At 38.6% G+C, this 24619-nt stretch overlaps 1 protein-coding gene across 1 annotated transcript; it reads left to right on the top strand.

The window, feature by feature from the left end:
• Positions 1 to 80: 80 nt before the first annotated feature.
• Positions 81 to 24422, top strand: AFG3L2 (AFG3 like matrix AAA peptidase subunit 2). Its single transcript, XM_027650899.1, has 17 exons — positions 81 to 298; positions 5366 to 5465; positions 5944 to 6012; positions 6682 to 6797; positions 7713 to 7865; positions 10065 to 10139; positions 11515 to 11636; positions 12799 to 13072; positions 13589 to 13726; positions 15893 to 16046; positions 16633 to 16740; positions 16895 to 17020; positions 18070 to 18180; positions 18812 to 18927; positions 19924 to 20124; positions 21740 to 21934; positions 23440 to 24422. The coding sequence occupies exons 1-17, from the start codon at positions 176 to 178 to the stop codon at positions 23680 to 23682; spliced, it is 2424 nt and encodes an 807-aa protein (XP_027506700.1). The 5' UTR covers positions 81 to 175; the 3' UTR covers positions 23683 to 24422.
• Positions 24423 to 24619: the final 197 nt, after the last annotated feature.

Below are 24619 nucleotides of genomic sequence, written 5' to 3'. Positions count from 1 at the left end.
GTTCAGGCTGGTGACGGCGGTGGGCGTGGCGACAATGACGTAACGTTCGCTCCGCCCCGAAGGGCGGGGCTCCTCCCGGGGGGCGGGGCTCGGGGTCGCCCTTCGGACGCAGCGGAAGTGCCCGGGCGGCGCGATGACGTCAGGGCCCGCGGCCCGGCGGTGACAAGGGGCGGCCATGGCGCACCGGTACCTGCTGCTGGCGGGGGGCGGCCGCCGCCGGGGGTTGCCCGCGGCCCCGCTGCACCAGCTGCTCTGCGGGAGGGGCCTGCTGGGCAGGGCGCGGCCCTGTCTGGCGCAGGTGAGCAGCGAGCGCGGGGGGCGGGAGAGGGTCGCGGTTGGCGTGGCGGCGGCAGCGGGCGGGCCCGGCGCGGGGAGGGGCGCCCCGCTGCCCGGGACTGGGGGCTCCTCGCTGCGCCCCGCTGTCCTCCCTGGCTTGTCTTCATCCTGTTCAGCGGAGGCGGCCCCCGGCCTGTTCGCTACCGGCCCTTCGGGCGGCGGGGAGCCAGGGCCGGGAGGTGTGTGGGCGGGTGGGCCTGAGCGGGGTGCACCCCGAGCCGGTAGCGGCACCGGGTCCGTGCGGGACAACCTGCGGGCACCGCGGGCTCCTGGGTCCTCTTACTGAAGGAATATGCAATGGCACCCCAGAGCTGCTGCTGCATCCCTCCGGTATTCATAGGATCATAAAGTGTTAGGAGTTGGAAGGGGCTTTAAAGATCATCTCGTTTCAACTTCCCACTATAGTGGGCAGGGACACCTCCCACTAGACCAGGTTGCTCAGAGCCCCATCCGGCATGGTCTTTGAACACTGCCAGTGTTGGGACATCCACAACTTCTCTGGGCAACCTGTTCCAGTATCTCACCACCCTCACAGTATAGAATTTGTGCCTAATATCTAACCTAAATGTCCCCTTTTTCAATTTGTACCCATTGCTCCTTGTCCTGTCACTACAGTTCCTGATGAAGAGTCCCTCTCCAGCCTCCTTGTAGAGGCCCCCTTCAGATACTGGAAAGTTGCTGTGAGATCTCCATGCAACCTTCTCCAGGCTGAACAGCCCCAGTTTTCTCAGCCTGTCTTTTCAGGGGACGGTTCTCACTTCCCAAGTGCTGTGTCCCACCTAACTTAAAAGTTCCTCCGTTGCTTTCTCAGGGTGATGATTCGTGTTAGGTGGGTTTGTGGCTGTGTGAGAGACTGAAATGCTGAAGGTTAATGACTCTGAGCGGTTTATTTGGGTTGGCACTGTTGGAAAAGAGGAGGCTGGTGGCCGCTTGACTGCACAGTGCTGTGGATCTGAACCTACTGTTCTGGGATTAACGGGTAAATTATCTGGTAAATCATGATGGCTCGGTGTTCATTCTTACTAAAATGGCCTTTATGTTCGCTAGTACAAGATGTGCATTACCCTCGTTGACAGCCCTAACATACTGGAGGAATGACAGGCCTGTGCTGCTGCTTGGGAAAAGGGAGATGCTTAATTCCAGCATCTTCCAGTGGCATCTCGGGAGGGTTGCTTTGTTTTCCCATAGAGTGGTGAACAATCAGGCGTTTGTAGGTGTGGAGGTTATCACCAGGATAGTGGTAGTTGTGAGATGACTACACAGAAGGATGCTAATAATGTAGTAGTCCCCAGTACGAATATGTGGCTCAGTTTTAATGTTGAATTTGTGGTTTTGTTTGGTCAGAGCTGAACATCATTACAGCAATAAGTAAAACACTGTCAGCAGTGCTGCTAATCCCTCAGGAAGCTAATTCTTCTTTCTTTCAATAAAATTTAATGAGTTTTTATTTGGAATTGAATTTAGGAAGGGGATTTTGTATTAATTCTAGCATCTGGCTCTGTGTGTAGGCAGCAAAACAAGAAACTTTGTTTTCATAAAAGCCATTACTTTTTTTAATTGATCTTTCTTTTAAAAAAAGTTAGCAGCTTGGAATCATAAGAAAGGCTTGGATTAGAGAGGACCTTAAAGATCATCTAGTCCCAACCCCCCTGCCCTAGGCAGGGGTGCCACTTATTAGACCAGATTGCTTAGAGCCCCATCCAACCTGGCCTTGAACAGTTACAGGGATGGGGCATCCACAGCTTCTCTGGGCAGCCTGTTCCAGTGCTTCACCACCCTCTGAGTAAAGAATTTCTTCCTAGCATCTAATCTGAATCTCTACTCTTCTAGTTTAAAAACATTCCCCCTTTTCCTATCGCTGTCTGCCCTTGTAAAAAGTAACTTGCATTAAGTTGAATTTCTTTACCAACTCTTTGTTGTGTCCGTCCCCCTTCCTCCCCCAATATGCTTTTATGTAATATTTTGGTGGCTGTTAGATAATTAAGACTTTTAGCTTAATTTTACTTTGATTTAGAATTTGTTTATGGATAAAACTGTAAGGTTGTAACTTTCTAGAATTAATGGATTCTTTGTCTTTTGCTTGCATAGCTAAGCAAGTAGATTTTCTGATCTTGCCTTGGGTAGCCTCAGTTTTTAAAAAATGGAATATGCTTTCAAAGGTTTCTAGACTTGTAGTTCTGCTTATGATCTTGGGTTTATGTTACACTCTGGTGTAGTAACATTTTATGGGTTATTTTAACTGTAAAACTGACTTTTGTGTACTTTACTTATTTAGAATTTATATTAAAAAAAAAGGTCTTGATTTTTAGCAAGATATCACAAGGTTTGCCTTAAAGAAAAAAAATATTCTTTTTTTTTCTTTATATGCTGTGACAGTTTTTATCTCTGACTGAGAGAAGCTGAGCAGAGTTTCCCAGTAGAGAATCTGAAACGGCATCCAGTCAAAATGTGCTGTGTTTGCTTTCCCTTTGATGTTTAGGCGGTGGGTGTTCTTATATCAGCTAAGCCTGCTGTGGCATTCCCACTGCCAGACAACCCAGGGACAGGCCCTGTGTCAGGATCAATATGATCAGTTTTTGTGCTGATGTTTTACAGAGTTCTTGAGTATCTCCAGTGAGGGAGACTCCAGAACCTCTCTGGGCTCTGTTTCAGTGTTCAGTCACTCGCACAGTAAAGAAGTTCTTACTCATGTTCAAGTGGAACTTCCTGTACATCAGTTCCTGCCCATTGCCTCTCGTCCTATTGCTGGGCACCATCAAGAAGAGCCTGGCTGCATCCTCTTGGCACCCTCCCCTCAGATACTTCAAACAGGCATTAATGAGGTCCCTTCTTAGACATCTCTTCTGGAGGCAGTCAGATGACTTACTGAGTATGCCATGAAATCAGTTGTTCCCTTTTCTCACAAAACAACTTTAAAGCACTCAGCTCTCTGCATATTAACTTGACAGGTGACTGCACATTTATTCATGGAATTTAGGATCTATAGAGACAATCTAGCAACAAGCCAGTCCTGTTATTCAGATCTTCCTCAAAGCTCCATTTGCTTACCCTTCTCTCTCCTTCACTGAAACTATAACTTAATGCTGTAGTAAAGCCATGCTGGTTTAACCGAGCCAGGCAGTTGGGTTTGGCTTACTTAAACTTTTCTTCTAAACATGACCAGTTTCTTTATTTTAGTTGGAGTAAAGGTTTCTCTTTACAAATAAAAAGTATTCTGAGTTTGCAGAAGAATTAACTCCCTAATTTTTAGTGTTGTAGGAGACTGACATAGAAGAAAAGCCAGTATAACTAGGATGTTTCTTGGAGTTTCATCAGTTGCTGCAACATTCACTGCCTGTCTGTATTTGAACTACAGATGGTCTGTGGCAAGCTGTTTTTATTTTATTGCACACGTGGATGCATACCATTGTCCTAAAGCCTCTTCTAGGAAGCACAGATGTAATTGCCTGTGCTGGAGGTCATAATGTATTGAACCTAGTAGCTGTTCTCTACGTGAGCTGCTCTCCAGACTATCTGCACTGCACCTGCTTTTCGTGATCAGTAAAATTTCCTCTTGGGTTTTCATTATCAGATTTTATTGAGAGACATGCAGTGGCACAAAATTAATGGCTTGATCAAGCAGTCCAAGAATTCGTAGCTCAGTCTACAGCAAAAGCAAGCAATAAGAACGTTTTGGTATTCCTCTTGGTTCCAGCAGGTGGAACTACATGGCTGCTCAAAATAAGTCTCATGTATTTCATCATTTAATCAGGAGTGGAGGGGGAAGCTCCCAGAGAGAAGACTTGAGGAGAGTTAGCATTCATTTAATAGTACATCTGTATTCCTGGGGTACTTTTAGCATGCAATCTAGCATTCTGCAAATTTCTTTAATATGCAAAAATAGGTTTTGTTTACAACCATTGTACCTTGACTATAACATTGAGCTTTCCTTCACAGATGTAGTCCCAGAGGTGTTAGTCCTAGATGGATGTTTGCTATCTTCCAAGGGTACTTTGAGTCACGTTTTCAGGACCTGTTTTTCAGTTGGTGGCGTTTGTTTCTTGCATTTTAGTATTTCTCTGGCTCTTAAGGTAAATAGCCTCTGGTCAAAAAGAACAGGAGACTGAGTGCCTTTATGGGGTGGAAGGGAATGGAGGCAGAAAGAAAGTTTGTGGGGAAATCTTGGCATGCATAATATTTTGTTTCTTAGAAATGTTGGGAAAGCCTTATGAAGGGGACAAGTTGGTAATTTATTTAAAATATGTCCTTATTGAAGAAATCAAGTATGATTTCTCTTTAATAAAATTGCAGTTTACTCTGTTTTTAAGTATTAAGTTACGATACCAAAAGTTTCTTAAGAACTAGTAAGTTTCTTTAAATTTCCCTCCTCATACTTAAATGATGAATAACAGTAAACAATTAGCCTTAGAACAAGGCTTGGGTTTGTTGTGTTTTTATAACTGGATGTTTACCTACTCAGGGCTTTAAGTCTTCTTTTTGAACTGAAATTCCTTCTCTGTGTTGATTTCTTGTCTGCCACATCCCTTTGTTTTGGATTCAAGCAGATCTTTCATAATCAGAAGTTAGAAGTTCTTAACTATTTGAAAAAAAGATGCAATTCTTTAACAAAACATGATTCAGTATTGTGTGGCTCATGCTTGTACAGTCACAGTTAGTGTTGCACTTAAGTGTCATTCAACTGGTATTATGAAATATTTCCCACAGAATCAATATGTGTTTAATGTTCATAGCTTGTAGTGTTTCCTGCTTGATTTTTCTCTTTTAATAAAGAAGGTTTTGTTTGTATGAAAGATGAAATTCTATTCTTAACAATGAGAATAAAAATTTATTTGGTGTAGAAATTACTCATTTAATTAACTCTTCTTTTTCCATTGTCTTACACTCTGGCCCACAGCAGTTAAGATGAAGGCTGTTGTAAAGTTCCAGTTGTAAAGTACTCTCTGACTAGCTGCATTTAAGGACTACTAGAAAGCTTGAAGGTTTTTGTGGCACCTTCTTTGTTGCTTTATGCTTCTTTTTCATCTTTCAGCTCTGTGAAAAAGTTACCCCTGGAGTTACTGCTGACAGAAGTACTATCTTGGCAAGTGTAATCGCTGCTTGCAGAAGGCTTTTCTCTCAACCTCCCAAAGGTGATTATAGCTTTGATCAGTGAAATGAAGCAGGCTGCATTCCTTGCTGAGGACTGCACTTGTGTGCTATTCAGGTTTATTGTCTGTGGAGAAGTAAATTCTACTAACCAACCATTTATCTTAAGATAGACATTGATTTATGGGATTTTTAGGAGCTATTAAAGAGTAAGGGGTTTGCTTAACTTCATGCTATGCAATGCAATTTTCTGTTGAACTAAGCTTGTCTGTCTCTGGTTAAAAAGGTAGCTTTACTTTAGGTTATTAAATACATGTGATATTTTCTTGTCAGCAGTAGTAAATTTATTTCTGGGCACCTGGTAGAGCTTTTCAACAAAAAGACAGGAACAAATCTATTTTTGCAGTCTATATGTTGCTAGCTTCTTTACTGTTGTATACATTCAGGTTGTGACTACTGAAGTACGATGACAGAATTGTGAAATAAAAAGCAATTATGAGCTCCTTAACTCTTTCTTAATAGGATTTGAAAAATATTTTCCTGATGGGAAGAAAGCTAATGGAACTAAAGGTGCACCTGCAGAAACAAAAGGTACAAAAAGCTGCTTGACTTCAGTTCTTTGTGGAGCATGTATTCATTAAATTAGATTTTGGCATAACAACTGTGGGTATGGGTTTTGATTTTTTTCTTTATTTTTCAGGGAAGATGTTTCTGTACCAGATTAGTTTAAAAGTGCAAATTGATGTGTTTTTATTATACATGATATGAAAGCAAAATAAATATCTTCTGGAATAGTATTTATTTTCTCTCATGCTTCAGTTGGAATGCTGCCCTTAAATTCTTGTTTTACTGTTTCCTATTAGTTGACACTAACCATGCATTCAGAAATTCTCTCTGTGTGTAGCTCTCAGCTTTTCCTGAGCCAGCTAAAATACCCGTTTTGTTGTATGGAATAGCCAGAATTGTCACTGTGGGTGAGGATCCAGAACAACTCTTCAGTTCTGGATGCCCAAGTGCCATCAGTTAATAGACCTCTCTTCTGGTTATAACTGTGTGAGATAGTCCATCAAGTGGCAGACAGACATCTTATCTATTTGCTTTTCTATGGAAAATGTTTCTCACATCACCTAATTATTGTAGCATTGCAGACTAGTACATTTTTCAGAATAACTCCTTAATATTAAAACTAACAAAAAATAATGTGAGATTGATATAAGATGAAAAGATAATTTTTTTAATGTTTCTTTATTTTTTTGTTAGAAGCAAAGCAGGCTAGTGCCCGACAGCCTAGTGGGAGTAGTAGTGGAGGAGGTGGCAGTGGTGGAAAAAAAGGTGGCAAGAAAGAAGACACTAACTGGTGGACCAGATTACAGAAGGTTTTGACTTTAAAATATCTTTATGTTACTGTCTTATCTCCATGAAATAACCTTGCATGTTTTCTGCTTTTTAAGGCCATATTTTGATTGCCTAAATCTTCTTTAAGCCTCCTGTGCCTAGCATTTCATGGTACCTGGCTCTAGGTGGCTCCCTACTCAGTGCCTTTGATAAATAACTTTCTTGTGTACGATTCCAGAGGAATCTGCCTCTGGTTCAGGAACGTTAATGGAATTTTAAGCTATGTGAGTGTCGTTGCTAGTAGTCAGTATTCTTATAGAGGAGTCCCAGGCCTTGAAAGGCTTTGTGTTTTGTTTCATGATGTCAATTTGTAAAACTGTCTGACTGCACAATGCTAGTTAAATGTAGTTTGCTCTTACTTGTTCAGACCTTAATGGAGTACTTATGAGTTTCTTTTTGAAATTTATTGCCATTAACTGTAGCACAAAGACGATAGAATCTGACAGTACAGGGATATAAAAATATTTTTCTGTTTTTACTTGGGGCACATAATATTTTTCTTCCTTCTTGGATTTTTCCTGTTAGTTTTTTTCCTTTTTTTTTTTTTCCAGTATTGCATGTAGTCCCAGAGAGCAAGAATAATTGTTTTAGAGTGGAGGCCTAAAGGTCATGTGACTGATGGCAAATTTTTTTCTAAAACCAGTACTTCACAGATCAAAACTGTTCAATTACTATTTGTAAAACACTTAAAGATTTTCTACTAGTGCTGTAATTCCTCAGTTGTATCTGAAGTTACTGAAGTGTGTTCATACAACAAAGTAAACCTTTGTTTGACATTCTCTGTGGCAACCTAGAGGGCAGGGAATAGAAGCCAGAAAGAGATACTAGAACCTGTTTGTTAACTACTTACTGTATTACAGACTCTAAAACTTTTTTTTCCCCTCTCCATTTCCTAGGGTGACATTCCATGGGATGTCAGGGAGTTTCGGATGTATGTAGTGGGAAGTTCTTTTTTTTGGACAATGGTTGTATACTACTTCTTCTTCAGGGTCCCTGGGAGAGAAATCACATGGAAAGACTTTGTCAACAACTACCTTTCAAAAGGAGTGGTGAGTAGTGAGGGGAATCAATACAAAAAATCAATGTGCTGAAAATGCTCATTTCTGCCTCCCCACTTACGCTTGTGTTCATGTGTCTGTCGAGTGAGAACTGGCTCAAGAGTAACTTCTGAGGGAGAAAGGGATTAGCTTTTATTTTAATCAGTTCCCTAATCAGATGTTCCGGATGGATGTGTGGAGGTTGATGTAATTTCGAGGGAGGAGAGGGAATAGCAGCTCAGGACAAAATTTCTTTGTTGGGTCGCTCATGTGGATGCTGGTTTGAAGGTGCAGTGTAGCCACACTCTCTCAGGGTATGGTTTTGTAGTACAGGTAAGCTGACCTAATGGCTTAAACAGGCATGCCAGCTGCCTTTAGAAGAAGCTTACTGCTAACCTTAAGCACTTCCATGAGCCTGTCCCTCTGAAGGAAAAGGTTTTCTGCTTGTTTTATGCCTGAAATCAGTTCCTCAGGGAATCCGAGAAGCAGCATTGTGAACAGAAAGGTGAGGGTGGGGAATGGAAGAATCCTTTCAAGGACAATAAATTGGCATCCCTTCAAGGACAGTAAATTAGTCTAACTGTGTTGTAAAATAGCCTCCTCTCTTTGTTTTCTCCTCTCCTATTTCTTCTTACCTGGAGCCACTACTGGAGCAATCAATTTTATCATCAGTGTCCTATCTCTCTGTAGAACTTGGCAGCTTTCCACACTTGGAGTAATAGGTTGGTGATGCCCTGAAGCTCGGGAGATCGCATCTTACACAGGCTTTTTCCACTTCAGGAGCCACTAGTCCTTTGCTTTGTTCCCTCCCAGCTTGTAGCTTCACCTACAGGTTAGGAAAGCATTGGCTTGCTTCCTCCCTCCTCTAGGTTTCAGAGCTGGGATTTTCTGTTAACAGCATGCTTCCTACCCCTCCATTACTTCAGTAAACTGCTAAACAGGGTGTTTCTTACCTTTCTTGATCTTACTGATCTGTGCAGAACTGCTGTGTGCGCTTCTCCCCTTCTGCCTAGACTGTGTCTTACAGTCAGTCCTGTCCTTAATTGATGATTATGTGTACGTCTTGTGAAAAAAACCTTACTGATTGTTGTGAAGCAGTAGGACACTTAGCTTGGTAAAAAGATTAGTTCAGCTGTAAGAGTGAACAAAGCCTGAAGCCCTGTTGCAGAAAAGCGTTGTAAAAGTAGGCTGTTGCACAAAACCAAGTTTCTCGTGTCTTTGTAAGATGTAGTCTGGATGTTCAGATAAACTAAATATGTAGCTATCAAATGCTCTTGGTTGCCATAGTGATGGGGAGAAGCCCACACTACTGGGGTTACAAGCTTTTCAAAACAAAGATGTTCAGGTAGTGTTGCATGAAGTCAGGTTAGTTCTATATACAGTGACTTCTTAGCTCATGTTTTGCTTTAGTTCTACCAGAAATGGCCACACGTAGCAAGTTCAGGGAATAACCTTACTAATCTGTGTGCAATTCAGGCCCAAATTCTAAAACCAGTGCTAATTTTAAATGCTTTAAAGATGCTGAAGCCAATTATTTAATGGAAAAAAAAAGTGAAAAGTCTTCAGTTGTCTTCTGAAGAGACCCTGTCAAATTCAAGAAACTAACCATTTGAGGAGACTTCTGAAAAAGAGCTTTATAGTATATACCTGCAAAGCCATGGTTCAGTTTTTGGGTTTAGTTTATATGGTGTTACCTCAGCTAAATACTTCTTTATCTAACTGATGATAGTTGTGTTTAGTATGGTAGCACAGGAAGTCTTTTTTTATATTGGGGTAAACAATTGTAAGAGCAAAGTTAAGCTTTCCTTCATTCTGTTCAGTTTGGTCTGTTTTGGAAGCTACTGTAAGAGTTTGGAGTCATATAATTTATTGCTTTTAGTGTATGACTACTGGAATAGTTAAGTATTGTTTAACTATTTCATTGTAACTGTGATTTTTAATGAGGCATGCATTGGGTTTTTTTCTTGAAAAAAGGCTGAGGTCAGTCTTTCAATCTAAATTCTAATGTGCCCACATTCCTTTCTTCCTGATTCCATACATGATTCCTAATGGCAAACAGTAGATTGTGGAACCATCCTGATGTACAAGATTAATTTTATTCTCCTTACTGGAAAACAGAAAGATTCACTTGTGGTATCTGTATCTCTTAGCTGTGATGGAAGTGCAGTGACTGTGAGCTCTTCACACAAGTTTTCTTCTTTCTTCCTGCAGGTGGACAGACTTGAAGTGGTGAACAAGCGCTTTGTGAGAGTTATCTTTGTTCCTGGAAAGTCTCCTCACGAATGGGTAAACGCTTTTAGTACATATACATGAGACACTAGAAACAGCAAAGCAGTCTTTTTAGGTAAAGTTTGATATAAAAAGCTTGGTCTGGAGCATTAATAGTATCTCAATCTAAAACATGTTTTCTGCCTTATGGTTACATTATCCTACATTGTGTGTTTTTCACTTTACTGTACCAGTTGTTTTGCCATAGATACCTTAAAACTATGGCAACTAGTTCCTTTCCAGCACCATGTTCTTAATACAGACATGTAAACAGGAAGAGTGAGAAAGTCTGCTGAAGGTTCTGTAGTTTTGGTTGCTGTTTTCCATCCGCTCAAGAAAATCCCAGACTTAACTGTACATACTTTTGGATCTTTTCTACTCCAGACTGTTTTTAGCCAGTTATTTGAGAACACAAAGAGAAGTGTTTAATTTTTGTCTCCAAAGTACTTATTTCAGGGAGTTACTTTTGTAGTATCACATTTCCTAGTGAGGGTTAAAGTAATGCAGGTAAAAATTCTCCAAAGAATAATACCCAGTGGCAGGAACCTATTAAAAGTAGATAAATATCCGATAGACAATGTGGAAAATTTAGAAAAATCATCAGAGGAGTTTATCAGGTTGTCTAGATGATGGAGGTTTTTTAGCTGACTTCCTGAAATAAGGTCTGCAAGTCCCTCCAGGATAAAGTGAAATCTGCAGTAGTTACTTAATCAGTGGTTTTCAATGTGGCTTATTAGTATGCCTACTCTTTAGCCCACATACCACCAGTTGCCTTAGTTTCTCAGTCACTTAATACTCAGAACTAATCTGTTTTTAATTTTTCAATATTAATGTAAGTAGGGGCAAATCAGGCAGGTCATAGGGCAGAAGGGGAGATTTCTTGAAAAACCAAACAATACTTTGAAAGTAATGTCTGGATTTTTTTTTTTTTTCTGGGTGGATGATAAATTTCATGATTTTTTCTGTGAAGACAGCTTACTTTAAAGCTAGTATAGACTCTGAAAGTAGAGAATCGCTTTTCTTAATCAGAAGGGCTGAGACCTTCAGGTGAAATAATAAGTTGTATGACTGGTGTGTTTCCAGGTTCAGTGCTCTGTATTATTCTTACTGTGTAGCTCCCTTCTGTTTGTTCTGGAGAAAATGCCTGGATTTCTGTTTGTTTAAAGTGCCCCAAAACTATCAGGTGTTGTGATTTCTGTAGAAGTAATGATACGCAGTGTAGGCTTTAGATTTACTATGGGCCTCTTACATTAGTTACACATTTGTCCAGGCAGCTTAAACTTGGTCTGAATCTGGTCTAATAATTTCTTGCGTAGATGTTAGAAGTTGGCTTGTAATGAAGCTGGAATAAGGTAGGGCACTTTGTGGTGATCTCTGCTTTTTTTCCTCACAGTACGTCTGGTTTAATATCGGTAGTGTAGACACTTTCGAACGGAATCTTGAAACTGTGCAGCAAGATCTCGGAATAGAAGTGGAGAACAGATTGCCTGTAGTCTACTCCACAGAAAGCGATGGGTAAGAAGTTGCTTTAAAAGAGTCTCTGATAAAAAGATGGTTGTGTTTACAGTAGAGTAAGTTTGCAATACACGTGCCCTAGGCTTCTCTAGGTGGTGGTATTATCAGAGTAACAATCAGCTTGGGTTTATTTTTGAGTGTTAACTGTAAGAGAAGCTGTTCAGTACTTTGTCTATGAAGAAATCCATATCCTCTTACTCTAAATATAGCTTCTTATTACATAAATGTTTGTTTACTGTTACTCCTTTCTTCACTTAAGCCCTTCCTCCTGGTGGCATGTACTAGGGCGAGAGTCAGCCAAGCACGGCAGTAGAACTCCAGAGATGGCACTCATGTAGATTTTTTTTTTTCCTCTTTATCTCAGAAATGTGGGTTATTAGTAAAGCTTAGAAATTCTATGCTCACTTATGATTGTGCTTCTTTTCCCCATTTTGTTTTTGCTGAGTGTTGATAGAACCTCTTGCGAGCTGTTTGTTAAAGCTGTTCCTTTCCACAGACAAAATCTGTACAGTGCTCAGATACCATGATAATGAGGACTGTGTTAGGATTTTTGGCTTGTACAGAGCTGTGCTAGAAAGCTGGAGGACAGACTGTGAAAGATAATGGGCAGTGAATAATAAAAAACAGAACAAAAAAACCCCAACAAACCAGAAGCCCCAAAAAACTCTGTAGCCTTGAAAAGGAAAATGGAGACATAGAAAGAAGAAGAAAATGTAAAAAAAATTGAGAAAGACCTAAAGGAAGAAGAACAAGTATGTATTTTAGAGAGAAATTTCTGCTTCAAGTTGTAGCATATGCTGATTATATGCAACCTAATACAACTTATTTTGAGAATATAACCAATTGCATAACTAGTCCTGTGAATTTACCTTTGCAAAAATGAGATACTTCTGTTTATTAGGTAATGCAATTTTTTTCTGTAAAACTCATCAGTGTCACTTGATGTGCTCAGTTTAAAAACAAGCAACAGTCACTATAACAATTTGTTCTCAATTTTATTTTGGTTATTTCCCAGTGTGAACAACCCTGCAGAAATAAAAGTATTAGGAGTTAATCAAGTATTAGTCCTGAATGTGTTTGTTTACAGAGGAACTAACATGTTTTATGCGGTAATGGATTTTTGTGATATATGTGTTTTTCTTTGTTTTTCTTTCCTCCACAGGTCATTTCTCCTGAGTTTGCTGCCTACAATCCTGATTATTGGTTCTTTGCTGTACACATTAAGAAGAGGTCCTGCAGGCTTAGGTCGGGGAGGACGTGGCATGGGTGGACTTTTTAGTGTTGGTGAAACCACAGCCAAAGTTCTTAAGGATGAAATAGACGTTAAATTCAAAGATGTAGCTGGCTGTGAGGAGGCCAAATTAGAGATAATGGAGTTTGTTAACTTTCTGAAAAATCCTAAACAATATGAGGATCTGGGAGCAAAAATTCCAAAGGTAAGGGATTATTGACTTAGCAGATAAAGACTTTCCAGCTTCTTTCTTGTCACAATTGGAAAAAAAATAAATAGGCATTAAGTGCCAGCAGTGTCACTGTGGTGCCAGAAGAGTTGTCTTGTGGAATACTTTATCTGTTCACGTGAATCAGTAATGATATGTCACATACATGTGTAGCATCATTCTTGCATATATTGTTATAGAATTGCTTTTTGGCTATGCTGGTATGGGAGTCCACCTGATGACATACCTTTTTTTTTTTTTTCTTGTTTAGTATGTCAGTCAAAGAAAACACTGTTCCTGTAAATCTAAGCTAGCAATATTGCATCTGTTTCTTTTCTTTTGCTTGTTTAAATGAGATATTAATCTTCAATTTGTTTCCTTGCATAATTTTGACTGTGGTGGAAGAAAAGCCATTGGACTTGACATTGTAATACGTAGATCTTAAAGTTTAAGATATTTCATAGGCTTAAGGTTGTTTTCTTTGTGAGGAAAATATACCCATTTCTCTTGCAGGGGGCAATTCTGACAGGTCCTCCAGGTACTGGGAAAACACTTCTAGCTAAAGCTACAGCTGGAGAGGCTAATGTACCATTTATCACAGTCAACGGCTCAGAGTTCTTGGAGATGTTTGTTGGTGTGGGTCCAGCTCGAGTAAGTCTTTGGCCTTGCTCTTTTCTTTTGGTATTGGTTGTTGAAAGGATGTTTTCAAGTTTGGGAGACAAACTATTTGACTACAACTGAAGTTCTTTCTTCTATGCAGATTGCTTACAAGCGATGCCAGATTCTTGTCTAAACACAACAATCATAGAAATACCTTTCATAAAAGAAACTAATGCAGTTCAGTATCTGGTTGCAGGCCATTAAGGATTTACCGCTTCTCAGAAGCTTAAGAACACAGAACAGAACTCTGCAAGCTCTGCTCTGAAGTAAATTTACTAGCTGGGTCAGAAATACGTAGCTCATTTAACTACTGCTGTGGGAATGCCTCCTCCTGCTCTAAATCATTCCTGTTTCTTTTAAGGACTTCATTCTCTTTGTAGTTTCAAACTCTTAGCTATGAAGAGTTGTCTAGAACACACAAATGAGCTTCTGGTTGAAGTAGGAGTCCAAGGGTCATGGAATTAATGATGGATTTCTGGAGATCCGGTGATTTAAATAACAAAATATATCTGTCCAATACTTTTTGTGCACTTTTGCCTTAACTGTCTTAAAATAGCTCATTAAAAACATGTTAAGTGGTATAAACAAGTTACTGATGATATTTTACTGTAATAAAAATTTGGGAAAGTATTAGGTATCCTAAAATAATAGTGATACTCAGACTACGTTGACATTAGTTGTCAATACGTACCTGACGTGTCCCAAAGCAAAGTGACTTAAACTTTTGTACTGGTCTGTGCAAATGATTATCAGCTTTACTCCCCACTGAAATCATCTGGCACGACTTTGGCTGTGAATTGAGGTTTCAACACAGTTGATGATTTCTGATACCTGTAGAAAACAACATGAGAGAGTATTTTAGTTTCAGTTCCTATTAATTCATCATTTTTAAATTGGTATGTGCTAGAGTTAAAACTGCTTACACAGCCCTGGTTTCTTTGGTGCTTTTTTAGTGTATATGCATTGTGGAAACTTCTAGTTCTTTTCCTTCTGAAAAACAGTTGTATGTTTCTGGATTTCCATCTCTTTCCAATGAAAAGATAGCTCACTTGGAGCATCTAACACTTTTTCCTGGTTTGTCATGTTACTTCGTTGTACTTTTTTCAAAATATCTGATTGACTTGGTGTAGTAGAGTGTACTGTCTAAAATTTGCATCTCTTTAAATATGCTGTATGTTGTTTCTCATCAGAGAAACCTTCTCTAATTGCTTCACTGATGTATAAAGTAGTAAAGCTCTGAGGTGCATATAATTCTCAATCAGTTCCAAATTCTTCCATAATTTTTCAGTTCCTGTTTGCTCCAGTTCGATTCCTCAGTTGTAGACCTGTTGACTCACTGAACTGGTTTTAATGAAGTCCTTCTGATATATTTGCAAGCAGAGCAGCATTGCATGTTGCATCTAAAAGTCACATTATGCTGAAACTACCACAGTAGAATTTTATAGGTAATATCTTACTTAGAATCTGAAAGTCTAAAAAAAAATTTCAGCTATTTACTCAGGTCTCGCCCATTTTTTCCAGATTTCTAGAAATAAATTTAACTTCCAAATAAACATTTGGAGGTTAATTTTTTTTTTTTTTTTAACCCATGTAAGGGAGAGGCAGGAGGGCTAAGTGTCAGTATTTGTAAAAGCACGTTGTTAAAGTACAGTGGTAGTGGCTTGTAAGTAAGCCTTCAGTTAGAGCTGCATGTAGGAGCTGCATCACCCTGTTCCAACTGCAGAAAAAAAGACTTTATTTCCTCAGTATAAGCAATGACTGCATGGTAACATTCCTGTCCTATCTGTAATACTGTGTGTTAAAGAAGAGCTTAAAAGAGAAATCTTGCTTTAAATCTCTGAAGTTTGGAGGCTTTTATCGCTGAAGATGTATTTCAGTTATGCAGGAAAAGTCATTTCTTAAGGCTTCAAAGTTGTTTGATATTCTCAGTTTATGGATTGAGAAAGGATTTGGCAGCCAGTGGGCCTTCATGTTGGTGATTCTTGCTGAGCAGCAGCTACAGTGTAACTTATCATTGCCTTGGTTGCTGGCTGGAGTCTTGGGAATGGTACTGGATTATAAGGATCCTGTTACTGATGTGCCTCTTCTCCTCCTACCAACCCCCCAGCTCTGAACAGTTACAAACCAGTCTGATGCATACTCTGTTCTTCTGTTAAGGTTAGAGACTTATTTGCTCTGGCTCGTAAAAATGCCCCGTGCATTCTCTTCATTGATGAAATAGATGCAGTAGGAAGAAAGAGAGGAAGGGGCAACTTTGGGGGACAAAGTGAACAAGAGAACACACTCAATCAGCTTTTAGTAGAAATGGATGGTAAGTATTTGATGTATAATATTACATTATAATAACAAGTATATGGGAAAGAACTAATATGCTTGTTCAGACCTGTTAACCAAGATTTGGATTCTAGCCTAAATCCAAATTGTCTCTGTTTCCTTGCTTCCTAAAATGAAGAACAGTGACTCATTTTGCTGCAACCGGGTGTTTTACTAAAATTCATTCAGAAAAAAAACCCCTCTCATTCTACATCTCCTAACTCTTTGTCATAGTTGAATAGACCAAAAAATTCTTCTCACGAGATCAGTCTGTCTGTAAAAAAATACAGCTAGCCATGCTGGTTCTGCAATTTCCTGAGCAGTTAATCTATTATTGTATTTTGAAGATAAAGCAGGATTTGATATAGTACTTCACAAAGCAGAGCCCAAGGCCATTTTTTTGCTTGTTATGAAAAGCTGGACAATGCTGTAATAAATAGATATATTTTCAGCTCTAAGATCATTTGTTCAAACTTCTTACATGACCCTGTAAAGTGAACAGTCTTTTTATTACTGTTTTATTTTTTTTACTCATGGAAATTATATTTATACAGATTTTTCTCTTTATTACATTTCTTCAACAGGATTTAATACAACCACAAATGTAGTAATTTTGGCAGGTACTAACAGGCCAGATATTTTAGACCCTGCTCTAATGAGACCAGGACGCTTTGACAGGCAGATTTACATTGGTAAGTTTTAGCTGCATGGCTGTGTCCTTCTGTGTTTGTGGAATACCATTGAAGTCACTCCAGCTTTTTATATAAGTAACTTCCTTGCACACATTCAATTTGAATATATATATATATAAATGTGAAAAGTAAAATCATGTCTTTTATCTTAAAGGACCCCCAGATATAAAAGGAAGAGCATCCATTTTCAAAGTTCACCTTAGACCTCTGAAGTTAGACAGTATCTTAAATAAAGATAACCTAGCAAGAAAGCTTGCATCACTTACACCTGGATTTTCTGGTAAGTAACTCCTAATGCTGCTGTTATTCTCAATTTACCAGTTAATCTGTAGATATTTTATTTCCCTACCACTTCTGGTTTTCTTTCACCTGATTTTCTGGATGGCATTCTGTTTCATCATATTTACTGGTACAGTGTGAAATTCTTTTTGCCTGTTTGAGCAAGTAGGAGATTTCTGAGGGTCTTAAGTTTTGTCTGCTTCAATCAGGGTAATTTACCAAGTGGCAATTTCTTCTGTCTTCAGTAAAAGCAATCAAGAGGTTTCTCATTGCTGTCACTCATGTGTTCTTCCTTTATTTGTCCTTTGATTTGTTTGTTGCCTTCTTGAAAAGTGTAGAGAAGACTTGTTTTTGTGGAATTAGTGTGCATATTCTGTAAGGGAATTTCTGTTTCTGGATTTAAAAACTGCTCCCTGGAAACGGACTGTAACCTTGTGTTGAACTAGGAATGGATGTGAGAACTCTTATTACTGGCTTGTAATGTAGTTAATTTAAAATTTGGGTTGACCAGTAGTTGAATTTTTCACTGTTTTCCTGGTCTATATAAAACTGGCTTTCTGAGATCTGATAGTCAGTGTTTCTGGCAGTGATAATGTTGAAACTAAGTTATCTCAATAATGTTACTGTAAATAGTGTTAACAAGTGGTTGGCTTGAAACCAGTAACGTGAAGGGATATCCTCTAGAGATAAGCCAATAGCTGAGCTATACTGAATTCACATGTAGGAAATCTATGCAGCTAAATATATGCTAGTTTAAGTATAGTCTTTTGCAGACAGAAAATGAAGGCAGAATATATCAAACAAGTACTCCACTGGTAATGAGCTCTATTTTCTGGCTGTCTGCGTATGAGAAAAATCCTAAACCCTACAACCATAGTGTGTGTATTTAAATATCTCTTGAATAATTAAGCTGTTTCAGAGCACATTATGTTCATTTTTCAAGCTCTGTGAGAATTTATGGCAAAGTAGTTATAGGTAAGGTTATCTTTATGCTAAACTCAGAGAAAATTGTTGAAAATTATCAGTAATTCCTGCCTTCTCTGCTTTTAGGTGCTGATATTGCTAATGTTTGTAATGAAGCTGCTTTAATTGCTGCAAGGCATCTCTCAGATGCTATAAACCAAAAGCATTTTGAGCAAGCAATTGAAAGAGTTATTGGAGGTAAGTGAATCGCATCAATTGTTTCTCAGAAATTATAACAGGACAAAAAACTTCCTTTTTTTATACATACATACATACATACATACATACATACATACATATATATACACACAGAAAGCCATGCTTTGAGTCTTTCTGCTGGTCTTCCAGGTTGCTTTTTTTTCCCCTCCTAAAAACACTTGAGATTTAGAAAAGAAGTATCCTGTCTATATTGTTGACTTCTATAGTAGAGGAAGGGGTACAAAGAGAAATTCCATCAGGAGACTTTTCTAATTTCTTCAAAATGGCCAGAGGAAAAGCTGTTTGAATTTAGGGATGCTTTTGACTGCTGCTAGTCTGAAATAGTCTGGGAAACTACTTGATTTTTAAAGTGCATATGTTTTATTTAGATGTTTGAATACTCTTAAGAACTTACTTTCAAACTAGAAAGTCTAATCAAGGACAAGGTTACACTGAAACCTGGAAGATGTAAAGTTCTAAACCTTGCAAGGTTGGGGTGGGTTTTTTAAATTTTTTTCAGTAGGTCATATACATGGCCTCTAAGCATTGCTCACCATCTTTCTAAATGAGGTAAAGGATTTCAGAGGAGAAAGGTGTGTCTGAAACTATTAATCAAATTTATTTTATAAAGGTTTGGAAAAGAAAACTCAAGTACTCCAACCAGAGGAGAAAAAGACAGTAGCATATCACGAGGCAGGGCATGCAGTTGCAGGGTGGTTTTTGGAACATGCTGACCCACTCTTAAAGGTAAGGAAAGTAATTTGAACCAGTAATTTAACAGTAGCACGGACAACATCTTTTTCTTTTGTAGTTTTTTTTTTTTCCCCCTAATGTTGAGAGGATTATATATAATATATAATCTCGCAAAAATTGTGTGTCAGTTTTAGGGTACTTTTTTTGGTTAATTTCTTGTAACTTTCTTCACTGTTTTCTGACTTGGCAGTTACACAGTATGTAGTATAAATGTCCTTGGAAAGTGAGAGACCTGATCCTCCCATGAGGAGGATCTGCCTGCCTTATAGCTGCTTTTTCTCTAAGGCTTTCACTATATATCAGCAGTTTAAGTTAGTCTTACCAGGTTACATATATAACCTGAAATATAACTATAAAAATTATCTTCAGGAATATAAATATAAAAATTATCATTTGAAGGCTGAATTTTCGTTTTATTTTGCCTTTTTTTTGAATGCACAGCTTGACAGATTGAATATAAAGGAAAAATCACCCCAATCTCTCAAACTTGCTTTAACATTCATAGTTTTGTGTAGCTGGGTTTTTAATTTCATCTCAAGCTTAAAATTAATCTTGTACAATTTACTGCTGGAAGGAAAGGCATTATTCAGTGTGAAAACTCCTTCAACTGTTCAGAATGCTAGAGATGGAGAAATGCTGTTGTATTCTGTCTGATACAGAATATATAATGCTCAATATGTAACTCTCAAGGAACTGTGCATTTTAATTAGAGTATTTTTAAAATCCCATACAGTTTTTACAAAAGATATGACAGTGGTCTTACCTTTCTTTTCCAGATATTCTAGTAGTTGTTATCCCAGTTTAGAGCTAGCCAGGGCTTTTAAGAATAAAACACAATGGGGGCAAAACTGTAAATGGAAATAATATCTGAATTAAACCTCAAGGGTGAGTATGGTGTAGGCTGTGGTATAAAAAATTAAGCCAAACTGAAGAATGCTTTATGTTTTCTAACACTGTTTAGTGCTAGCAGTCTGTTAATTTTGATTGTAGGTATCTATTATCCCACGTGGTAAAGGACTGGGTTACGCTCAGTATTTACCCAAAGAACAGTATCTTTATACCAAAGAGCAGCTACTTGACAGAATGTGCATGACTCTGGGAGGACGTGTATCTGAGCAAATCTTCTTTGGAAGAATAACAACTGGTGCCCAAGATGACTTGAAGAAGGTGACCCAGAGTGCATATGCTCAGGTATGGGCTTAAGTGAGACTTTTTTTTTTTTGCTGTATTGTTTTATCTACTACCTACCAGTAATATTTGATATGATGTAATTTGATCAGGTATGTCCCTCAAAAGTCTAGTTTCAGAAAATATTAGATGAATAAACATTATGCTGATGACTCAAGTATTTTGTCTTACCACAGCAGTCCATGCATTAGGCTTTGATTACTGTCCCACAGATACATATAGGTTGCAGTTGGATTCAACGGGATTCAAATACAGGTGGAAATTTTATACTTTCAAATTGGAATTTAGTGCTCAGATTTTTATCATCTCATCCTACATTTACAGTTGCCCAGTTTGAAGACCCAATTTGGGTTCACACTTAAAATCCAGAAAACCTTGTATTAAAGCACTGTTTGCTGTCAGTTAAGGCTGTGGAAATTAAGACATCAGTTTGTGTTTGTATCATACTAACTAATGGAGATGAGTAATTTGAAATGTTATCAATGCAGTGACTCACCTAAGTTTAGCTGTGCGCTACACACGGGTGCATTATTACATTTCCTGCATCAGCACAAAAGATATTATCTTATAAGAGACTCACAAGGTGAGCAATTGACATTTTGGAGTATGCTTCTCTTCCCCTGCACACTTATCCCCAACCTCCAAATCCCACCTTCTTCCTGGTCTCTGGTGTGCTGCTTGTTACCCCAGTTCTGGAAGTAAATGTGCAGTGATGTCCTGTTAATTTTATGGGATCTTCAGTGACTCTTGTTCGGTTTTAAATTAAAAAAAGTTTAAGTGTAGACTTTTGTTCATGTTAACCAAAAAAAACGTATCAAACTTCTCTTAAGGAAACAGGTTAAGATGCTTGGTTTTAATGCTGAGATCTCTTTGAATTCTGAATGTTCTTTGTTGTACCTATATTGATCTTGCTAGACTGAGAAGTGCTGCTTTAGTAACCATCAAATTGATAGTAGCCATGGAGTGAATAAATAAATAGCAGTTTGAACTTGCTTCTGCCTTTGCTGGAGCAAAATGCAATTTAAAACATCCCTATTTGGCAACTGAACAAGTCAATATTCAGTAATGAGTCAAGCAAGATAAGAGTCATTTTCCCCTTTGTAGAGGAATGTCTTGGGATGAAATACAGAATATGAGTTTTGTACATGATAAGACAAAAGCTTAAAGACCCTCTACTTTAGTACTTAAGTCAACTGATCTTTATGAGTGAGTGGAATATGCTAAACTTCAAAAGTATTTTCAATTGGAATAACACTTATATTTCTGGTAAAAGAAAAAGAGTTTTACTGATTAATGAAGGCTGAAGTGTTTCTTGTGTAATATCTTACTATTTAAACAGCAAAGCACTACGTATGTCACTAGTAACCACCTTGAAATGGTGATATTTGTGTCTTTCAATTTAATCAATAAAAAGAAATAAGTGAAAGTCAAGTAAGGTACATTAACTTAGGTGGACTTGAGTTTTCAGAGAAGGGTTGGTTTTAGAGGAAAAGATTGGGTCATAGCAGAATGACTTCATCCTTTCAATTTTATTCACCATATTTTACATCAACATACCCTAAAATCTTACTGTCTCGCCTTTGTTTGTTTGTTTGTTTGTTTTTCTTTTTTTCTTCAGATTGTTCAGTTTGGTATGAATGAAAAAGTAGGGCAGATTTCCTTTGACCTCCCTCGTCAAGGAGACATGGTATTAGAGAAACCTTACAGCGAGGCAACTGCCAGATTGATAGATGAAGAGGTGCGGTCACTAATTAACATTGCTTATGAAAGAACATTAAATCTTCTTACTGAGAAGAAAGCAGAAGTGGAGAAGGTGAGCATTACAGTATTTTTAGCCACTGTGTTCCAGCTAGTAAGCCAAACCCTGAATTGAACCGAATCAGATTTAAAATAGTGACTATGAAAGTATATGAGGAATTTTGCTCAAAAACCAATTGATGTAATCATGAGAGTTTGTCACAAGACGCAGGTAAGTAGAAACCTCCTTTTGTGTTGGAACATGTCTGAGCTTCTCATGAACATGATCTATGTGGTCACTGTTCATTTGGAAAGTCGGAGGAAAGTGTCTGCTAAAGAAGGGTTTAGTAGATGTACTAGACAAATATGAAACTTAAAAACCCAAAGACAAAATACCAGATTTCCAATTCATTAGGATAAAAGAAGCTCTGTAAGAAGGGAAATTCTTATAACTTACTCTCTGAATTCCTTTTGAACGTTAATAAAAATTACCTTACTGCCTTTTTTCTTTCTTGTCCTTTGGCTGCTTGTTATCTCCCTCACTGCAGCTGAGATTATTCTTGTGCGTATTCTCTTCCTCCATGCCAGAAAGCCTGATACAGCAAAAGGATAATTTTCCAGGCTAGGCATCTGGTAGAGTTATTGACAAGGCAAGTTTGTATGGGTTCCGTAAATGGTGTTGTAGTAGGTCACCATCCCAAAAAATATCACTGAATATGGTTTGTGCTGAACAATGCACTTGCTGATCCAACAAGATTGCAAACTCCCCTGGTAGAGTATTGTGCACATTGGTATTTTATGGTGCTATTTAGCTTGTACATAACAGCAACCCGATTTGAACTGTCGTGGTTGATCAGAAGGGAAGGCTTGTTTTCATCTATAGCTTAATGTCTTGCATCAAGAGCCTTTTGACAGCAGCAACAATTGTTCTGAAGCAACAATAGCAGCAACTGTGGCTCATAGGGAGGGCACTTTTCATATTTGTCAAAGTAAGATTTTAAAAAAAATTGTATTTTTGCTACCTAAATGCTCATGGGGAAAAAAAAAGTCTTATATTTGGTGAACTCTGAACAACCTGTTTTTTCTATCAAAATTAATCAGTGCCAAATTTGGTCCCAAACTGCCTTAAATTCTTCCAAAGAGGACAGTCAGCTTAGGTATTTGAGGTCACTTGGTCTGTTCAGCTTGGAGAAGAGGAGACAGAGGAGAGACCTCACTAAAGTCTACAACTTTCTGAGGGGAAGAGGAGAGGCAGGCACTGATCTCTTCTCTGTGGTGACCAGTGACAGGACCTGAGGGAATGGCCTGAAGTTGTGATGGGGAGATTTAGGCTGGATATTCAAAAGCAGTTCTTCATCCAGAAGGTGGTTGGGCACTGGAACAGGCTCCCCAGGGAAGTGGTCACAGCACAAAGTCTGACAGGGTTCAAGAAGTGTTTGGATGGTACTCTCAGGCACATGGTGTGACTCTTGGGGATGGTCCTGTGCAGTGCTAAGGGTTGGACTGGATGATCCTTATGGGCCCCTTCCACCTCAGCATATTCTGTGATTCTATGTCTGACATAAATTGTTGTTATCCCAGGTTGCCCTGCGACTACTGGAGAAGGAAGTGCTTGATAAAAGCGACATGCTAGACTTGCTTGGTCCAAGACCATTTGCAGAAAAGTCTACTTACGAAGAATTTGTTGAAGGTACAGGAAGTTTGGATGAGGATACTTCACTACCAGAAGGCCTTAAAGACTGGAATAAAGAGCGTGAGAAAGAAAAAGAGGAGACAACAGATGAACAGGTTGCTAGGCAGATCAGAGGAGGGATGCCATTTTAACTGTGAGATGTGTGCTGAAGTTGACTTGCACTCTGGAAGAGAAGCAAACTCACCGAGTTTCTACTTCAAAACAAAGAAATATTTATTCAATCAAACTGTATTATGAATGAGTGGAAGAGCGATCTCTTGTGGTAAAGATGTTCTGCTTCAATGTATGTATGCAAGATCATCAGCTCACTGGTAAAAGGTGATCATCCTTCATTTGCCAGCTGAAGAAGCATACATTGGATTTGAGCTGCAATGGAATGCCAGAACTGAGCCTCTCAAACTTTGAAACAGTTTGGATTCATGCACAAACTTTGTGGCACTGGTCTCTCTTTTCTTTAAAATGTCTGTAAGCTTACAAAAATCAAAGGGTTTTTTGATTATTTATCTAAACTATACCTGTATGTGACCTGTTCCAAAATATATAACAGAATCATACAAAATGCATTGTTGAATGTGAAAGTCTGGTCTTACAAAGTACTAGCTTTGCAAAACTATCTGACTCTTTCCCCCTCACCTCATTTTGATTTTAGAGAGTTTGTCTACAGACAACTGCCATGTAAGTTGACACTGAAACTGGACAGTGGCTTAAATACCTTAAAATGTACTCATGGTTCAGTGTCTTAAATTAAACTCAGTTTGGCTCCTGCAGTTTTACTAGTCAGTTTTTTACAGAGTTCTGTAAAATATTGAACATATGAATGTGTTGTGTAAATACAGTTTGAGTCAATAAAAACAGTACTTTTCTGAACAAAGCTTGCCTTTTTATTTATTTTTTTTTTTTATGTTTTCTTGGTATAGAATTCAGACCAGTACAAAATTTTCTCTCTTAAATTAGGGTAACAAGGTTGTGCTCACAAATGCCAAAAACAGCAGCCAAACCCAGAGGTTGTGAGAGTTTCATATTGGTTTGCTTAAACTAAAGCTATGGGGCTTTTTCTTTTCCTCTGCT

This window comes from Corapipo altera, unplaced genomic scaffold (assembly GCF_003945725.1).
Source record: "Corapipo altera isolate COAL_440 unplaced genomic scaffold, ASM394572v1 24, whole genome shotgun sequence".
In the NCBI taxonomy this organism is placed as follows: Eukaryota; Metazoa; Chordata; class Aves; order Passeriformes; family Pipridae; genus Corapipo; species Corapipo altera.
The sequence above is the reverse complement of the archived record's forward strand: the minus strand, read 5'-3'. Positions and strand labels throughout refer to the sequence as shown.

Bases quoted from the DNA above. Each gene is read 5' to 3' on its own strand.
- AFG3L2 (XM_027650899.1), top strand. From the start codon at position 176: ATGGCGCACCGGTACCTGCTGCTGGCGGGGGGCGGCCGCCGCCGGGGG. The intron at 6,013-6,681 runs GTACAAAAAGCT...TTTTTTTGTTAG, and splicing joins TGCACCTGCAGAAACAAAAG to AAGCAAAGCAGGCTAGTGCC. The intron at 16,741-16,894 runs GTAAGTTTTAGC...TTTATCTTAAAG, and splicing joins TGACAGGCAGATTTACATTG to GACCCCCAGATATAAAAGGA.